This window comes from Coturnix japonica, chromosome 1, assembly GCF_054131305.1.
Source record: "Coturnix japonica strain WE chromosome 1, WE-NBRP24, whole genome shotgun sequence".
NCBI lineage: Eukaryota > Metazoa > Chordata > Aves > Galliformes > Phasianidae > Coturnix > Coturnix japonica.
The window spans coordinates 63,436,210-63,453,943 of NC_140663.1; the positions used below are offsets into that span (position 1 = coordinate 63,436,210).

Here is a 17,734-nt window from a genome sequence, read left to right on the forward strand (position 1 = left end):
TGTCTGTACGGACATGGAGAATACCTTCAGTAAACTGTCACATGGAAATGATCAGCAATCCGTGTGGGATGGGGATTTTCCATAGAACAGGGAAGTACCCACCTCATAGAATCACAGAATGACCCAGGTCGGAAGGGACCTCAAGGATCATGTAGTTTCACCTCCCAGACATGGAGATGAAATTTTTACTGAACTTGCCAAATTTAATAAGAAAAAAAATCGTGAACTGGGGATGGTTTGGCTTATGAGCGGATGACAAAACTGAACCACAGCTCAGTCCAGAAAGACTTTGTTCTCTGTGCAACAGGAAGACTACCACCTCCTCAAGTCATAGCAGGCTCATCTAGCGTTGCCACAGAGGAACAGGAAAAGTTAGCCACAGAGGATTAAAATCTGGGGAGGGTGCTCCTGAGCCCTACATCAGCACAAGCAGGGCTGGCTGCCCGCCCATCCATCTGCACGCATGTATCTGTTCGCAGCAACACCAGCAGTGAGCGATGCCAGCACAGAATGCCACAGTGCTGCGGGAGCACCGCAGCCTTGGAGCAAAGGGATGTGACGTTGCACTCGTCTTTGAGAGCAAACAAATGACATCTTTAACCTGCAGAGGAGCATAAGCCGATCTGTGAGGCAAACAGCAGTAAAAATGCTCGATAGCTTTCCAGATTTCTCAAAACAAGCCTCAGCTAGACACTAGAAATGGCAGGGATATTGTAAAACACACGAGGACGGCTGTAAAGCTGCTTCATCCGCATAGTGTAAGCATCGCTGCTCTACTGACTCCATCGAAACAATCATCGAACCCTGAGCTTCTACATCCTCTGCCTCCTCCCTTCCCCCAGCCCCCCCGAAGGAACGGCGTGCTCTGTACTTCCCTCTCAGCCTATAAAGGTGTGGCACTCCCGTGGGTGTTACTGTCACTAATCTCATCAGGCACGAAGAGCGAGGTATAAAAAAAAAACACACAAAAACAACCTTCCGATTCAGAAAGAAGGCAGCAGTATCTGAAGCAAATCGCTGTGCTGCCTCTTCTGCAACTGATTTCCCTCTGGAGTTTACTGAAATCGGTTGTAGCGAGGGGCAGAATCAGAAAGGGACCAAATCACGAGAAAACAAAGATCTAAACGGATCGAAGTGAAAGGCGCCTTTCACAACCTAAGAACGAGCAAAGAAAGGAAGTAGGAAACGTATCTCAAAGAACTCCGTGCTCCCCAGTGTGTGTTGTCCGAATTCATCCCACCGTGTTCACAAGCCCGTAGCTCTGTGCTTTCTTCGGAACTCTCGGGTTCTTTGAGGTCATGTGCGCTCACCGGGTTCCCAGTGTCTGTCTGCCGAGAGGTGACGGGGATGCAGACACTTCTCACTTCCCTAAGTACAGGAGTAGGGACGCCGGCTCGTTGGGTAATTTGTGTATTCGGAGAGAGGGAGTGAAACCTTAGGATAGGATGCATAGGAAGGAGGGTACGACCCCGCCTAATGGCAATCACTTAGCGTTTAAAGCGGGAGGTCAGTGCCGCAGCGGTGAGAACTGCAGCAGTCATCAAAGAACTACTTTGACGATCTTTAGTGCCCTACTTTCAGTTCTTTGAAACCACAAAATCCTGCATGAAGGCTTGGTCCGTCAGCTCCCTAAAGTGATAAGATAAAGTCCGAATCAAGCAGAAGTCGCAGTGATGACTTAGCTCTCTTGTTACTGACATTTCTAGGTCACAGTTCAATCAGGTCAGAAAAGGTAATTCTCCCTTCACTTTCTTGCAGGTTTTTGACTTTCTCGTACCCTGCATCCAGTCAGAAGACGAGATCTGTCTGAGAACAGGTGAGTCTTAAACTTGGTAGTGTCAAAATCAGCTGCATTGGTCTGATAAAAGCCCCAAACAAGAGATAACGCTGCTAGGAAATCCATTAGAAAAAAATAACTTACACATTCAGTTACTCTTCAAGGGAGGATGTTACTTTGTCCTTCACACAAAGGGCTCCGGTATGCTCAGTCTAATTTCAGTTGATCATTACAATAGGGTCAGTACTTTAGAGCTGATGTGGTTATGCCCAAACTTAATAATCCGTGGTATTTGGAAGACTTTCTCAACAAGGTACAAAGGAAAGGAAAAAAAAATTAACAAAACCCCCAAACCAGCAGGTTAGAAAATCTTGTTCACAGCCAAAGAACTGAAGTCGTGCTGTCCTCCAGTAGTACAAGAACAAACAGCCCAGGCAATCTGGAGGAGATTTGAATTCCTTTGCAGACACAGACACAGCAGAGCACGGGGAAGAAATGAAGAGTGTACTTTGTCTTACCTCCGGATCACAGGGGTGCAGGGAATTCACACTGACAGCAGAATCAATAGTGAGCAGACTCCAAAGCAGTTTCTTCTTTTCCTTGAGTCACAACAATTTCACGTTTTGTTTTTGCTTTTTTTAAAGAACAATTAGATGAGATCGTCAGAAGATTCGGTACATGCAGTGCAGTCTGTTTGAGCTTTTCTTCCCTTTGTTGATCAGCGTCATTATACTATGAGGCATAGCATGCAAGCAAAACAAACTAGTGAGAAAGGCCTACAAAGTGAAAAATATGTACCGTTGGCCTAAGATACAGGAAAAAAAATGGCATCCTGCACTTGTTAGGATGGCATGGGAAATGCTGTGAAATGAGGCACTTGGTCACTGCACTCTCTTTCTTCTGCCTCCACATGCATGTCTTAAAACACTGCAGGAAATTCCTGCTGCCTGCACCTCATGACTCACCTTGCTCACAACATTCTGCCTGCTCAGCAGTCTCTGGGGACTGCACCCTCCCCTTCTCTCTGCCCCACCCTTCCTCATCCAAATTCAAGGTCTTGAGGAAGAGGCTGCAATTGCCCATTGCTTCAAGTAAGCATCCAGTGCTCATTTCTCACCTTTCCCTTCAGACCAGACCGAAACCAGCTTATTCTGCAATCCCAACCCCACCCTCTCCTACAGCACCCAGTTAATTCTCCCTTTAAACTCCCTTCCACGGTGTTTTCTTTTTAAAGCTTTAATCTTTCCCTATGTTGTTTGCTTGAAAGCAGGCCCGTGACTATAGAAAAATTCAAGCACTGTTTAGTCAAATGAAGGTTGCCAGAAATGTGTGTCAGCTGAAGTCCTTCTGTCCCCACTGGCCTATGAGCTGTCTCTAGTGTTGGAAAACACTTTGTCAGTGTGGATTCTAGATATTGCTTGGGTCTGTCTGCCCCTTCTGCCCTATCCAGGTCTTGTTATAGCCCTCATGGGGACAAACTGCCCCTTCTGTTGTGCAGCACACTTGGCTGGGAAACTCATGCCATGAGCTACAACTAGGAACTGATTTCAGTGGTAACTAGGAGGAAAAAAATATATATATAATATCGTTCTGTTGATGTCGAGTCAGGAAAATTCAAAAAGCTTCCAACAACTCTATTAAATGTAACCGTGGACACTACAGGGATGGCATAAAATGTATGTATTAAAGTGCCAGCAGTTAGTTCAGGAATGGAAAACTCCATCCTGTAGTTCTGGAACTTATCCAAAAGCACATCCTCATGTTCACTGTATTTGCATTTGAGCTTGCAAGATCAGAGCACCCGTGTGCTGAGCTGTGTGTGCACACAAACAGTAGGAAGAAGCCCGTGCTGCATATAGATTCTCTGACACAAGTGAAAGGAACCAGATATTTTACAGATGCATCAAACCTCTTCTTTAAAATACATTCTAACTGATGTCAAATTTGCTGCCACGTGATACCAAAAGAAAATACAAATGAAAAACAAAAGAAAAAAAGTACTTTTGAGTACAAGGAATTGGAAGGCCTCATAATGTGGTTCATTTATGTAGGTTGCTGCTTGTTGCAAAAACTGAAACTGAAGCACAGAATGTCAAGTAGATACTGTGTAGGTAGGGTAAAGTAGCAGTTATTACAGACGCAGCTGAGAACCAGCTCAGAATCTGCTGTAGAAGCAGAAGTAACTCGCAGTGCTTCTGCCCTGGTACATCTCTCTGAATGTTTCTCCTGTCATCCTGTCTCCGAGTCATGGTGAGTTCCATAGACTTGTGTAAGTATATATTAAAAGATGTTTTTCTTTGAAATTATTCAGAAAGGTGTTCACTCTGGAAAATGTACACGGCTGATAAAATAACATTGTTGGAGTATCAAAAAACGATATACACAGGGCTCTAGAATAACAAAGAGAGTCATTTTGTTGTGGATATGGTCAATATTTTTACATTTTGATTCAAACAGTGCATTTATATAAGTTAGCAGAGACTTTTTCTTGTCCCCATATTTCCTTGTGTGCATTTCTTACTGGCACGGTTTGTCCTTTTTCAAAAAAAGGCAGCAAAAATCCTTGTGTTTCAGAGGAATCAACATCCTTAAAGGGTGCCATTTAGATTAGTTTTACCCAGAGATAATTAACATATTTGCTTCCAGATTAAAGACTCTTTACATGCTGTTAATACGAAGAATGCGTGTTTTCTACATTCTTATGCAAAACAGAGCTGGATTCCAGGATTAAATGAAGGTGTGCACCCAACCACAAATACAGGGCTGCCACCACTGTGTCCATTTACTTTCTGCAGGTCAGTTACTGCAGACCATTACAATAAAGGCCGGGGGCGGGGGGGGATTCCAGCAGAGGGGAATTCTGCCCAAGAGCACGAGTCAGGAAATAACAGCAGGGTTTTTCTTCTAAAAATGTAGATGCAAAGTCAAGAGCGGAGTCTCTCTTTGCACCCATAGAGATCCTTTTCAAAACCAGAAGCATAATCAGGATCTTGCATGTTGCAAAACCGGTGTGTAACCATTACCACCAAGCAGAAATGAATAATGAATTGAATGCTAATTAAATACAAATCACAGTTTGGAAGGAGTACAAACACGCAGCAGCTTTTCCACGTTCTTCTAGGATTGCTTTGAAAATCCCTTTCTCCAGTGTATGGCCTTATCTAGAATATATGTTTTTAATAGAACAATTAACTTTATTTTTTTCTTTTTTTTTTAAATTACATTAGTATTAAAAAAAATAGATTAAAATCTCCCTGTAGAAACTTAGTTATGGGGTTTGGGCTTTTTTTTTCTTTGCTCTCAGAAGAACCTTGTGACTTTCGAAGATGAAGCTCATGTAAACATGTGTCCTTCCACCCACAGCTGTGGGCTGCAGCGGGCCCAGCCAGGGGCCCTGAAGAGACTGAAGCCTCTGCCAGATGGTGAGAGGCTGAGGTAGCTGGGACTGCTCAGCCCATGGTGTGAATGCTGGGGGTAGGGGAGTATAAATACCTGCTGGGAAAGGTAAAAGTTAGAACCAGACTCTTCTTAGTGGTAAGAGGCAAAGGGGCCAGAGAAAATAGGCAGAAAGTAAAATACAGAAATAACTTTTTTTCACCATGAGGGTTGTTAAGCACAGAAGAGATGGCCCAGAGAGGTTTGAGAGTCTCCGTTCCCAAGAAAAGTCACAGCACATCTGGATGTGGTCCTGAGGAACCTGTTGTAGCTGCCTGTTTTGAGCAGGGGCTTTGGACTAGATGATCTTCAGAGATGCTTCCCCACCTCAACTCTTATGTGATTCTGTAAAGCTGAGATGTTATTTCCATGTTACAATGACACAGGCGTTGTCATATCTGCAAAAACAATACATATTTCTCTGTGTTTAGAGGTATAGCCATATACCATGGCTTTGTCCCGCATGAGAAAGCCATGTTCCCAGCACTCATCACTTGCAGCTACAGAATCACAGAATCATCACCAAGGTTGGAAAAGACCTACAAGATCATCCAGTCCAACCATCCACCCATCACCAATAGTTCTCACTAAACCATGTCCCTCAACACAACATCCAAACGTTCCTTGAACACCTCCAGGTTGAACCTCATGTCAGGAACCAAGTATTGAGTCCCTGCAGGTAGGTTCAGATGCAGCCTGAGATACCAGTAAGTGAATTTAGAATTCCCATGATAGCACGTATGACAAATCTAGTATCCTGCTAAATTCTGTGAGATTAAAAGTGACCAGCAACTGAGATTATGTATTTTTTATAATTCCCAAATATTTTCATGCTAGAGAGTAAAGGGAGAGAGAGGTTATCCTTTAGAGAGGCATTTATCCCCGTCTGATCAGCCTCAGGCAAGATGCTGCTGTGGAGCAGTGTGTCGGACTCACCTTTCTGTTACTACAGCATTCACCAAACAGAAGTCACTCTCAAAGTAATTGAAACTGATTTAATTCCAATATAACTTTATTGTCATTTTGCCACTAAGGGAAAGTCTTTATTACAGATACCGTATTTATATACCCAGCCATCAGAATTATGTTTCCAAGTCATAACTCTTCAAACCTTTCATGTAAGATCAGCGTGTGCCATATTCTTGGAAAATAAGCCAAGCCCATAGTAGTACAGCATCCCTCCCTATTCTCAATCAAACAAATCTCAGAGAGAGAGGGAGATTGATGAGAACAACCTACTTTTCCGTGCATGGCATTCACTGAATGTGAAAAGGGGTTTCAGCCGGCCCAAGAAAGTAGCTGTTGTCATGACAGCACTGGGAAGCCCAGGGACTGAAAAGATCTTCATCAGCTCACTGCAGTGATTCTGTGCCAGAGGAGCTGCATTGCTGGTCATTGTGCTGACAGCAGAGCCCGGGGAATGCTTGCTTGTCAGATCTTCCCAGTTTGACTTTGCAAACTTCCCCAGTCTTGCCTTTTGAAGCTGGCAAATGCTTGCAATCTGGCAAAAAAAAGGGAACTCTCATGCACATCTCTCCCCCTCCAGTGTCTCATTGACCTTCTCTTGAATTCACCTATCTCATTAGATGGGGCAGCACCTAGCATTCCCATATCCTCTTTTGCCCCTCCCTGTCAACAAAAATGTCTTGTAGAAGGCAGCAATATTCAGCAAGAAACCTATGCAAACAACAGCACATTCTGCAGTCCAAGGCCATCAGTGTAACAAGTGTCACTCCTGTTATCTCTATGTATGTATATCTATGATGAGATGCTTGCATGGCAGCTTTGTGGCAAGAGATGGAGAGGATTTCCATGGCACTCTGAGCAGCTTGGGGTCATACTGACAACATTGGGATCTTATCAGCTCAATTCTGGCCATTCTGTTCCATGTAAATGCATTGTCTTTCATGCCACGGCTTGGCAGCCTGTTGGATGATCACCCCAAGAATCATTTCTGGGGGACCTGTGAAACTATTCCATCCACAATGCAAATTTTATTTTACCAAAGTGACAGAAAATGGCTGCATGGCTGAGATCCTTGTGATATAAATAAGGAAGGAGAAAGTAAGGTGTTTTTGACTAGACACAGGTTGATTGAGTTCCCAAACTGTTTGTCAGAAGCACTAGGAACTCCCTTTGACCTCAGCTGGAACAAAATGTCAAACAGCCTGAGAACTGGGAGCTGAGGAGGGATCCACAGCAAATCCTGATGTAGCTGGCCTATGGAAAATGGCTGCGAGCAGGTGGGACTCAATACACCTCATAGGGAAGATCCTAAGTTGTACTGTGACCCATCTGTAATTCAGAATTTAAATAGTTCAGAGGGTCCCTCTCTCAGGAAGCTTGGAACACGTAGCAGAATTGGGAGACCTAAAGCCTAAATTAGCTTAATGCCCCAATGACCTGCCCTGCAGATGTGCTAATAGGCAAAGCAAAGATTCCATCTCCTGAACTCTATTCTCAGCTCAGTTGCTTGCAGACTCACCAAAGCAGCTGATTACATAGGAGTCCACAAACCATTTTATCATTTTGTCATGCAGCAATTTAACCACTGTTCGGGTGGGCAAAGCAGAATCTCTTTCACATGACAGCCCCGAGGTCTAGTTGTCTGTCTTTGAACCCTTCACTGAACGCTGTTGTTACACAAGCTGCTAAGACTCTGCTTGCTGCATCAGAACAAGTGGTGGAGGTTTTGCATTGTGTTACACTTAGCCTAATAATTGATCGGAACCATTATCTTCAGAGTTGAATTTCTGAATGAGCTTGGCAGTGCCAAGTATTTGTTTCATCTTGGCGAATAGTGAATTCAGTTATTTAAAGCCTGGAAAATATAGGAAACATTATTAAAACACAGTTTAGAGCAAGGTGAAAACGGTCTGATTTTCAAGGTGGCACGTCTTAAAACATTTCAAGTGTACAGGCAACTCTTTCAGATCAAACTGTGGATGGCAGGTTGAGAAAGCTATTTGATTTAGGTGCGAGAGGCACAATGAAGAGGCACATATTCCATAACAAGTGTAACTCAGACTTTGAGAGGTGTCAAGGTATCAGCTTTGCAGAGTGATGACCTCCTTTGTCTCGTTTCTCCCAAGGAAAAACTGTTTGGCTCCACTTCAGGTCACGGTTTCTCATCTCCCTGCTACTTTGAGCCCCACTTCCTGATCTTACACAAACGTTTCTCAGTGGGGGTCCCTTTCCAGTTTCACAGACAGGAGTTCCAAGTAAAGAGTCAGTGAAGCAGCCAGCTTAAAGTGGAACTTGATAGAAAAACCCAACCAACCAACCAACCAAAACCTGTTCTTCCTCCCACCCCACTGATTTATTTTGACATGGAATGAGCACTGGATCAGCAACCACAAAGCACTTGTTTTTCAGTTTCATTGCATTAGCGTGTGTCTTGGAGATCTTTTCCATGCTGATACAGTGAGATCTCAGGACTTCCTGCAATTGCTCCGGGTGACCTCAGTCCACCACCTGTGCTGGACTGCTCTAACTTGCTTTGGAATATTGCTTGCTCAGTCCTTTCCCTTATATATAACTTAAAAGGCTATGGGCAACCTGGTCTGGTGGTTGGCAACCCTGCCCGTGGCAGGGCAGTTGAAACTAAATGATCTTTGAGGTCCTTTTCAACCCAGGCCATTCTGCAATTCTATGATTCTAATATTAACAACTTATGCTATATGGTAAAAAAATATATGTATGTATAAATTTAACCTCGTTTCTGCCATGCGTAAAAAGGTATGCTAAAATAAATACTGGTTTAAAAGTTGTACGTGTATCAAAATATGAAATATTTGAGAGTTACTCCCCTCATCCCTTATCTAATTATAGTATTAATGAGTAACATGCTGAATTTTGGCTGAGATGCAGTAGCCACAGGAGAATGGACTTTTGCACAGATGATCTCCTGACGTAACGTTTGCAGCAGGGGTGTTTCACTTTTAATCATACAAGCTGTCCACCTGAAGCCAAAAGGGCTGATCCCCCACTGAGCTCAGCCCTGCTACATGAATATGAGCTCTTTTGCTTTGATTGTGAGAGACTCCAGATTAGTCAAAGAATGTATTTTTACAGTAAGGCTGGTGAGGCGCTGGAACAGGCTGCTCAGAGATGCAGTGGATGTGCCATCCATGGAGACACTCAAGGTCAGGCTGGACAGGGCTCTGATTGAGCAGTGGGTGTCCCTGTTCCTTGCAGGGGACTCAGACTAGATGACCTTTAAGGGTCTTTCCATCTCAAACAATTCTGTGATCCTCTGATTCTCTGTTTTGCCGTACTCCTGTCGTTCCAGTTTAATATGACTGCCCACTTGCCTTTAACTGTCCCAGTGTAAGATTTTGCAGCAATACATTGAATATTTAGAAGTCACTTTGTCTTTATGATTGGTAAAGCGACCCCATTTAATGGCCAAAGAAAAAAAGGCTCTGGGATGTGGCTACAACCCCACAAAGAAACTTGCTTATGCAAAGTCACATTGGGAACTTCTTTCATGTAGTTTCAAGTATCAAGCCCTTAATATTTGAAAATACACAATAAACATACAGCGGGGATCGCCGAGTATGGAGGTTAATAAAAATACAGCCCGGCATTAACATTAAAAAGGCTCTAATTTTTTTTTTTCTTAGCAGGTAATTAGTTCACACAAAGAAATCTCCTTTCTTATCCTGGAAACGCATGCATAAAACAGCTCAGATAACATCATTTACATACGGGCTGCTGCATACGCATGTTAATGTCTGGCTGTGAAAAGTTCAGACAAGTTTGTAATCCCAGATTTCCTGCGCGTGCTCAGCACCCAGATTCCCATAAAGGCCGAGGTGCGGGGCACCCCGTGTTGCTGAGACGGCAGCCCGGTGGCCTGGGCTGCACATGGACCTGTGAGCTATGCGCTTTCCCAGAGTGCAACACATCGGACAGTTGTGGGCATTTTAGACACATATTGGCATTTGTGTGTTGCAGTTTCTTTTGTCAGTCACTTCAGCTTGTGGCCGTCTCTCTAAGCCTATTGTGCCACCTCCGCTTGCTTTTTCAGGGCTACTGTGTCACTCACTATTAGAACCAATCTGCTTTTGCATTTTAACACTATCATGTCACCCATCAGCAATCATTCGCTTTTATCCCCTAAAACTTCTGCACAATGGCAGCCACGCCACTGGGACAAAAGCAGAGGCAGTGAGGAAAAAGGAGGGAAAAAAAAGGTGGAGAGAGCGGGAAGGCTGCAGCAGCAGCTGGCTCTGTGCTTTGGGGTCCTTCAGTGTGTACTTGAACTTGGACTGCGGTGGATGTGCGTTCATCTTCTGTTTCCCTCCTTAGCACAACGTACCTCTTTGGTGATGGAAATAGGCGTGGACTGGCTGCTTCTGTGTGAAGGCCAACAGGTAGCAGCGCTGTTTTCGTGCCTACAGAAAGCTGCAGGAAAAAGGGAGGGCTGTGTGAGGGACAGCCTTGTGCTGCGGTAATATTGATTGCTTGCAGCACTCCTCAAAACAAGAATCCAGCTTGCCGGGCACCTTTAAAACCAGCAGGATGCATCCCTACTGCTGTTGGAGGAGGGTATCTGCAAGCCTGACAGCTGCGTTCAGACAGAGATGCAGTTACAGCATCAGAGGGTTTGGGAATCATCTTTCAAGTGCAGAGTGTTCAGGATTTATCTCGGATTTGCATGTGTATACAGTCGCCCTCCCAGCGGTTTAGAGCTATCAGATGAGCAGAGATCTCAGACTTCTCAGACTGCCTGTAGTTAGTTGCCTGAAAATGAAGAAGGTGGGGGTCCTGCTCGAAGGTGAAATAACTGAAGTGCTTTAGCCTGGAACCAGACTCAGCTGGGAAAGATGCATGGTAATTCATGCAGAGCACTCCTCTGAAATAGGCATGGCTCTACACGAGGCTTTGGACTCCCACCTTTTACAAACATGACCTTACTGTGTTTCCCTGGGACTGTAAGATTTTAATGAGGTAAAAATGACCAAAATGTCATGACCTCTAGTTTTCTTCATCCTAAATTCTCGATAGTTAATGAAATGAAGCTCAGCTACGTTGTATTTTGCTGATTACACAGAGGGGAACAGTTTAAGATTGTGAAAGAAAAGGTTTAAATAAAATTCTGTGAGCTCAGGGTAATTTTTCCCCCGTACACCAAAAGGATCAGATTCTATAAGCAAGGAGTATACAAGCAATTGGAGTATAAGCCCCTTCTTCACCAACATAATTTGCTCAGTGGTTGAGGCTGATTCTTCAGTAACTACCGCCTTGCAAATAACCATCAGCATCTTATTTGTTATCCTGGCATTTCGTATTTATGACAGTACTTCTTGTCTGTAGGCATGATACTCTAGAGCCAGGACTTACAGAATACTGTAGTTGTGTCGATAAAAAAACCAGCCAAATGGCTTTTTCAAAGGAGCTTTGGATCAAATGCTTGCAGGTTTCCAAGCAATCTCCGTACTCAAGGATGACCATTCAGGCAGTCCTCACTCACACTCGAGTTCACATTAGTGCTGTATTGGCCCCTGTGTGTCCAAAGTCTCTGAGACAGCCCCCAGGCAAGAAATCAAGCATAGAAATAATCACTCAGAAACATTAGAAAACAGTCATCAGAACGTTCCTTTTTTTCCCCTGTCTAGGTAAGATCTTTACAGTACTTAAAAAGAGAAACAGCCACTAATGGCTCCTTCCAGAACTGCTGGGTGAGCATGAAAATACTACAAAATAATTTATCTTAAAAGCGAAAACATCTGAAACAGCTTCCTCACTCCTCCGTGGGATTTTACCAAGAAACCTGCACAACACACAGCGTGGTCCGCTGCACGTGCAGTGCAAAGCCTGAGCAGAAGTTCCTACTGTAGTGGGGCAACATTGCTGAGTGTTGCTGAATTTCTTTTGCAATCACTTTGAGATGTTCTCCTGTCAATCGGTGGTGGTTTATCTGCAGTTTCTACTTGTTTGTACTTACTGAGCACACCCACTCATTATTTGATGGTTAGCCCCAGCTAATCAGTCAGGAGTAAATTTTGCTGCTCCTATGTATAAAGTTGAATCTGCAGGGCCTGCATTTCTTTTTCTTTTAAACCACACTGATTTCACCTTCAAAAGAGGAAGGGAGTGTTTCCATTTTTAGTCTGCAATTCTTTGAAGTCTTCCCGTTCCATTGAATAGGGGGTCTGGATAGAATTTGACCAAAAAAAAAAAAAAAAAAAAAAAAAATCAGTTCCTTATTTTAGGTTTGGTTTCAGCAATAAAGAAGTTAATGAGATCACATCTGTTTTAGTCCTGTTATTCTCTACAGCAGTCCACTGGAAATGGCACCACTTGCCCACAGTCTTTTCTTTTATACTAAACAAAGTAACCCAGCCTAAATAGTGTCTTTAAACACATCCATAGCAAGACTGAGACATGAATCAATCGATCACCAGCTGCCGTGGTGATGTCACTTAACCCATAGCTATAATTATGAGTTGCCTGCAGTTTCACAACAGCAGCCAGCTGATGGATTTAGGCAGACCTTAAAAACATTTTCTTTGGCATAGGACGGAGTGGAGAAACATCTCCAAAAACTACCAAGAGCTTCATTCTGTAAGTAACGTTTGAACACATCTGGAACAGCTGGGTAATAAGTTGTGCATGTCAAGTTCAGAAAACAGCTGCTTTTAGCCTTCGCTTTGGGCCAGACGTTTGCTTTCTGACACCAGAGTATATTCTATTTTATTTTGTAGCAGCTTCTTCAGTGTTCCCATATGGACAAGCTGAGCAGCTCCAGGAATACAACTGCAAGTATATACATGCCGTTCTTTAGCAGAGATGAAGGCCAGATGTTGCTTTGTCATCTTCACATGCATCTTTAAAAAAGTTAAATGAAGTTGTTTCATACATACAATTAATGCCAGGTATAGGCAATTTGCTCTTAGGCTGTTTAAAAGCCAACTTCCTAAAAGATGGAAAATAACTGAGAATTCAAACTCTAGGATAACTTCAGGAAATAAGTACAGCAGAATCCAGGATCACAGAGATGGAAATGTATTGTGCAGAAAAGACACGGTGGCTCATTTCTGAGATCTGAATGAGTACTATTTATGCTTTTACTAGAAAATAATTGACCTTATTGTTAAAGTGCAACGTGAAGTTCATGTAAAAGCTATCAAAGCCGCCATGACCAAAAGCCTTCCACTCTGCTGCTTTGCTCTCCCAGGATATAACCCGACCCACCCATCCAAATACTGGAGAATTTAATACATCTACAGCTAGCAGCGTAATGCACACAGATTCTTTGTGTGTGCGCTCCTGGTTTCTACACCTCTTGGATCCAGCAGGGTGGGCAATGATTCTTTCCCAGTCTGTGCAATTAGAGAGATTTAGATAAAAACAAACTGCTTTTCATTATTTTTTTTTCCCCTGATTTTGTGAAAATTGGACTTTACTGTATTCGTTTTATGACAGACATTTATAAGGAAGTATTAACTGAAGGTTACTTCTCCCCCCTTCAGTAACAATATATATAATGTTTGGGCTTGCACTGTCGGCTGAGGCCCTGCTCTGTGGGACAGTCCAATGACATACAAAAACTGCCAAGACACTAACCGTAACTTTTTGAGTTATGTCACTTTATTGGGGGAGTGAAAAGAATCACATTCTCTAGTAGTCTTGGAACAATGCAAATGGTGAACAGAAGACAAAAAATAGATGTAATTGGTTCCGAAAAGCATGAACATCTGTAGAGAATGTGTTGCATTATTCCTAAGGACTCTTGCTTTTGAAAAAAAAAAATAAAAAGAAAAAAAAAAGTACATGTTCTGTATATATACAAGTGTCAGTGCAATAGCCAATAAAGCAATCGATCAGAAATATAAAAATATCCTAGATACAAACTTAAAAAGATGCTTGAAAGCCGACGATATCAGTATTCTGATATTTCTGTATCTCAGAGTACGATCACCAGGATGAGCCAGTTCTGATGAGGTAAAAGACAGTAAATGCCCTGTGAGAACGCAGAGCCATTAGTTCTCTTCCATAAGACAAAAAGATTGAGCACCCAATGAAACAGCATGTCTTCGCTGCAAGCGCCCACAGGAAGTGAAGTTACAGTCTGTGAGCGTGACTGCATTCCTGCACCATTCATGCCTGCCATCTTTGCCAAGAGTTACATCAGCAAAAACTTGCAAATTCTCCCATGCCCCCCCAAGCTGAGCATAAACTGCACGCACTGTGCAGACACACCAAACTGACAGCTGCTTCAAACGCAGACAAGATCTACAAATGTCCAAAAACCACTTAGTCATTCTTTCTTTTATTGGTTGCAAATCTTTTCTTTTTTTGGCAGTGAGGACAGAAAGAGATCGCAAAGCTTGACAGCAGAACAGCTCTCTGTGTAAGAGTTAGGGAGGGAACAGGGTGTGTTATATTTGTTTTGCCTCAGGTGTTCCAGTGATGCCACTGAACTTAAATCTCAGCTGGCTGAGCTATAAAAATCACATTCCTCCTGTTCTGCATTTTGGATGGAAGGACGTGCTAATCTGGGGCTTTTGTTCCATAAAAAGAGGAAGGGCTACTTGGTCAAACTTTCAGCTGCATGCTGTCTGCCTGCACCGTGATTCATCTCTTTCCTTCCGCCACCTCTTTCACTATGACCCTCCAAGCTCCGCCACTTCTTTCTGCCTCCCAGTTCTCTTCTTTTCAAAGAAAGAGGCAGAGCAATTAGGTAGTCAGTGTGCTCTGTATCTCTGTGGCATAGAGCCCCGGACAGAACTGAGAGCAGAGCTGGGAGAGGCAGGAATGTACAGCAAACACAACCTCCTCCTCAAGGTGGTAATGATAAGGAGTTAATTTCAAACCATGTGTCAATTTCAGGCACTCCTCTTTGGAAAAGCACAATGAATTATAGAGTCTCTAGTACCTTAAGATTAACTTGAATGGGCTATGATTTGTGTGATAGAAAGAGCACAATGAGAGCTGGCAGTTGTCTTCTTAAGAAACTTTCCTTACTACTTATGGCACGCACATGCACTGAAGCACACAGCGGTTGCTTGAATCTTTAAAAGGTTTCTTAGCTTCACATCTTAGACTCAAAAGCTTGCCCTTTAAATCATTTCATTTTTCATCATTCCTTTCTAAACCTCTTGTCTCAGGCAAATTCAGACAGCTGCGTAAGAAGGAGAAGTGAAGCCAGCAACATCTGTAGGATGATGACACTTGACAAATGGCCTCGGGTTTTCTTTCGGTTTCTGGAAGATGCTTTGCAGATGTCAGAGCCTCAAGGAATCACCATACGTCTCTCCTTAACCTTGCTGAATGTGGCATTCGATGTTTCCAAACACTGAGTGACTGCTTGCCACACCTCAGCAAGGCGGGCTATTCCGTCTCAAATAAACAGGCAGGAAATGGAGGCACACAGAATGACTAAGCGATGATTCCAACATGGTGATACAAGCCCGGGAGAGTCAGGAGCTGAACCTGTATTTCTTGCATCTCGATCTCATGTTGTCTTTTTGTCGTGTGTTGCAGCCTTATTCTTTCCTGTAGAGGAAGACTGGAATCTTAAGAGTCTGTCATGCTACTCTGGTTGACAGGTGGTGTCGCCAGTGAGATAAGATTGTTGCACTCCCCACATCAAAAGGTGGAATATGCTGTATGACATCTGCTTGCTGGAAGAAATACTAACCATACCAGTCCTTAAGAACATCAACATTTATTTCTTATGATATAAAAGAAATGGGTTATGAACATTCTTATCTGAACAATAAGTGGCTTCTTTACTTACATCGCATGTGCTCATTGTATAATATATATACAATGAACATAATTACATTTGTACACAAACTAAGTACTGGACTGAGAACCTGCTTATTGCTGTACACACGCTAACCCAACAAAGGAAAAGCCCAGTACCTCAAAATACCTACACTCCATTTTATTTAAGTAAAAGTAAGCACTGACATTGAAGTATATGTTGACAGAAGTGTGGCAGTAACTGCTGACATTTCAACCTGACCAAGGAATAATTACAACAGAAACGGAACATCTTTTACTAAGCAATAATAAAAATGGCACATTTTAAATATATCTATATGTATATATATATATAAAAATTTTACAAATAAAATGTTAAAACAATAAATTGTAGTGTTTAAAAAGTGTAAAACGGGGTTTTAGTGGTGATATGTAAAATTAACTGAGTTATGCATCTAAAAGAAGCCAAAAAGTAAACTTATGTGATCCATAATTAAAAGAACATTAAATTCTGGAAAATAAAGTCCTGACTATAGGCTGCACACTGAGAAGAGCCTTTATTGGATGTGCACAGAAATCATAGCAGCAAGCTGGTATCAGGAGAACGATCTGAAGGTTGTTGAGTGTACATATGGGCCATTTAAAGCTCTCTTGGAATAAACATTTTCCAGGAAGTGATAAAATGATGCTCTGCGGCCAAAAGCATCAGAACTATGAATTTCATAGATTTAAAATATACTGTACAATATCTTCTCACATTTCCATAGGTCGGGTCCATACATCTCAGGCATGAATTGTTTCAACAGAAGTCATTAGAGCTGGAAGACAGACACAGGTTAGGTTACCGCATTTTAGCAACAACAGAATATTGTATAACACAACTCCTGGGATTCAATGCAGCACGGAATGTCTGACCTCATCCTAGCAGCAGTTATCACTGATGTAGAACACAATAAACTATCTCAGAAATAAGCTGTTCCCAAAATTAGCTGTCCAGAAAATTCTTTGTCAGCAAGAAGCATAAGTAAAGCTTTTTCAACTTTACGCAGCTAGGAAAATGTCTTTGTTCTCAAGAGTTTTATCTTGTTGAACACAGTCAGCTCCAAACACCTTCCATATAGAACCAGGGACAGTGGCAAAGGCCCTCACTGCTTTGACAAGCCAGGTGCTGTTTGCAGCAGACACAGCGCTATCCCTGCATGAGGCTGTGCTGGCAGCATCACTACCCGCGTGCTCAGCCCCAGGCTTGCTGCCTTTTGGTTACTATTGAAGGGACTTCTATAAATAGCTGTTAGCAGTTTGTTGGTAAAAGTTATTTCTGAGCTGCTAAAATTTCATTATCCCTATCCTTTTCATTATCCCTTTGCTACTCGGCTTGAATGCAATGCTTAAAATGTAACAATGTCAGAGGTACGCATCCAGAATGTGCCTCTGCAACGCAAGGTCCGTAGCAAAGAAAGCAGCTTTGTATTAATGGGTTTTCCTTAGTCCCAGAATATCCTATGCCACTGATTTCCTATGCCAAATTCTGCTGGCCCTGTGCCCAGAGTATCGTTTTACTAATTGACCATGCAAGCCAAATATAGGTATTACCTCATGGTTCTCTGAGATCTACCATATATTTTCCAGATGCCACATAGGAACAAGATTGATGCTGCAGCCCTCTAGTACCCAGGATTTCTTGCATTTGAGAGACATCAGGCTCTTGTGTGTATCTTTCACTGTTCCACAATACCAGAACAGAGGGGAAAGGGCAGGAACTACTGCAGGCAGGCAGACCACATCCCTCACACCTATGTACAG

The 17,734-nt window shown here is 42.8% G+C and overlaps 1 protein-coding gene and 1 long non-coding RNA gene across 41 annotated transcripts in view; one reads left to right on the forward strand and one right to left on the reverse strand.

Annotated features, from left to right (window-relative positions):
• Nucleotides 1-404: 404 nt before the first annotated feature.
• LOC107316575 (uncharacterized) lies at nt 405-8,982 on the forward strand. Of its 2 annotated transcripts, none has more exons than XR_014944667.1 (3): nt 405-947; nt 1,759-1,816; nt 8,305-8,982. It is a non-coding gene; the product is annotated as an uncharacterized LOC107316575 (long non-coding RNA). The 2 variants fall into 2 exon arrangements; XR_014944665.1 differs by lacking the exon at nt 405-947 and adding an exon at nt 1,265-1,401.
• Nucleotides 8,983-13,788: 4,806 nt separating this feature from the next.
• The window catches only part of PLEKHA5 (pleckstrin homology domain containing A5), a 165,350-nt gene continuing 161,404 nt past the window's right edge, over nt 13,789-17,734 (reverse strand). For 19 of the 39 annotated variants that reach the window (XR_004308041.2, XR_014944588.1, XR_014944587.1 and 16 more), the window contains one exon: nt 15,872-16,749. Coding sequence is in view for 29 of the 39 variants with exons in the window: in XM_085542986.1 (XP_085399112.1) it covers nt 16,715-16,749 (35 nt within the window). In the remaining 10 variants the exon portion in view is untranslated. Of the gene's footprint in view, nt 16,750-17,734 lie in introns of all 39 variants that reach the window. The other 20 variants (XM_085543019.1, XM_085543031.1, XM_085542980.1 and 17 more) reach the window with 4 other exon arrangements.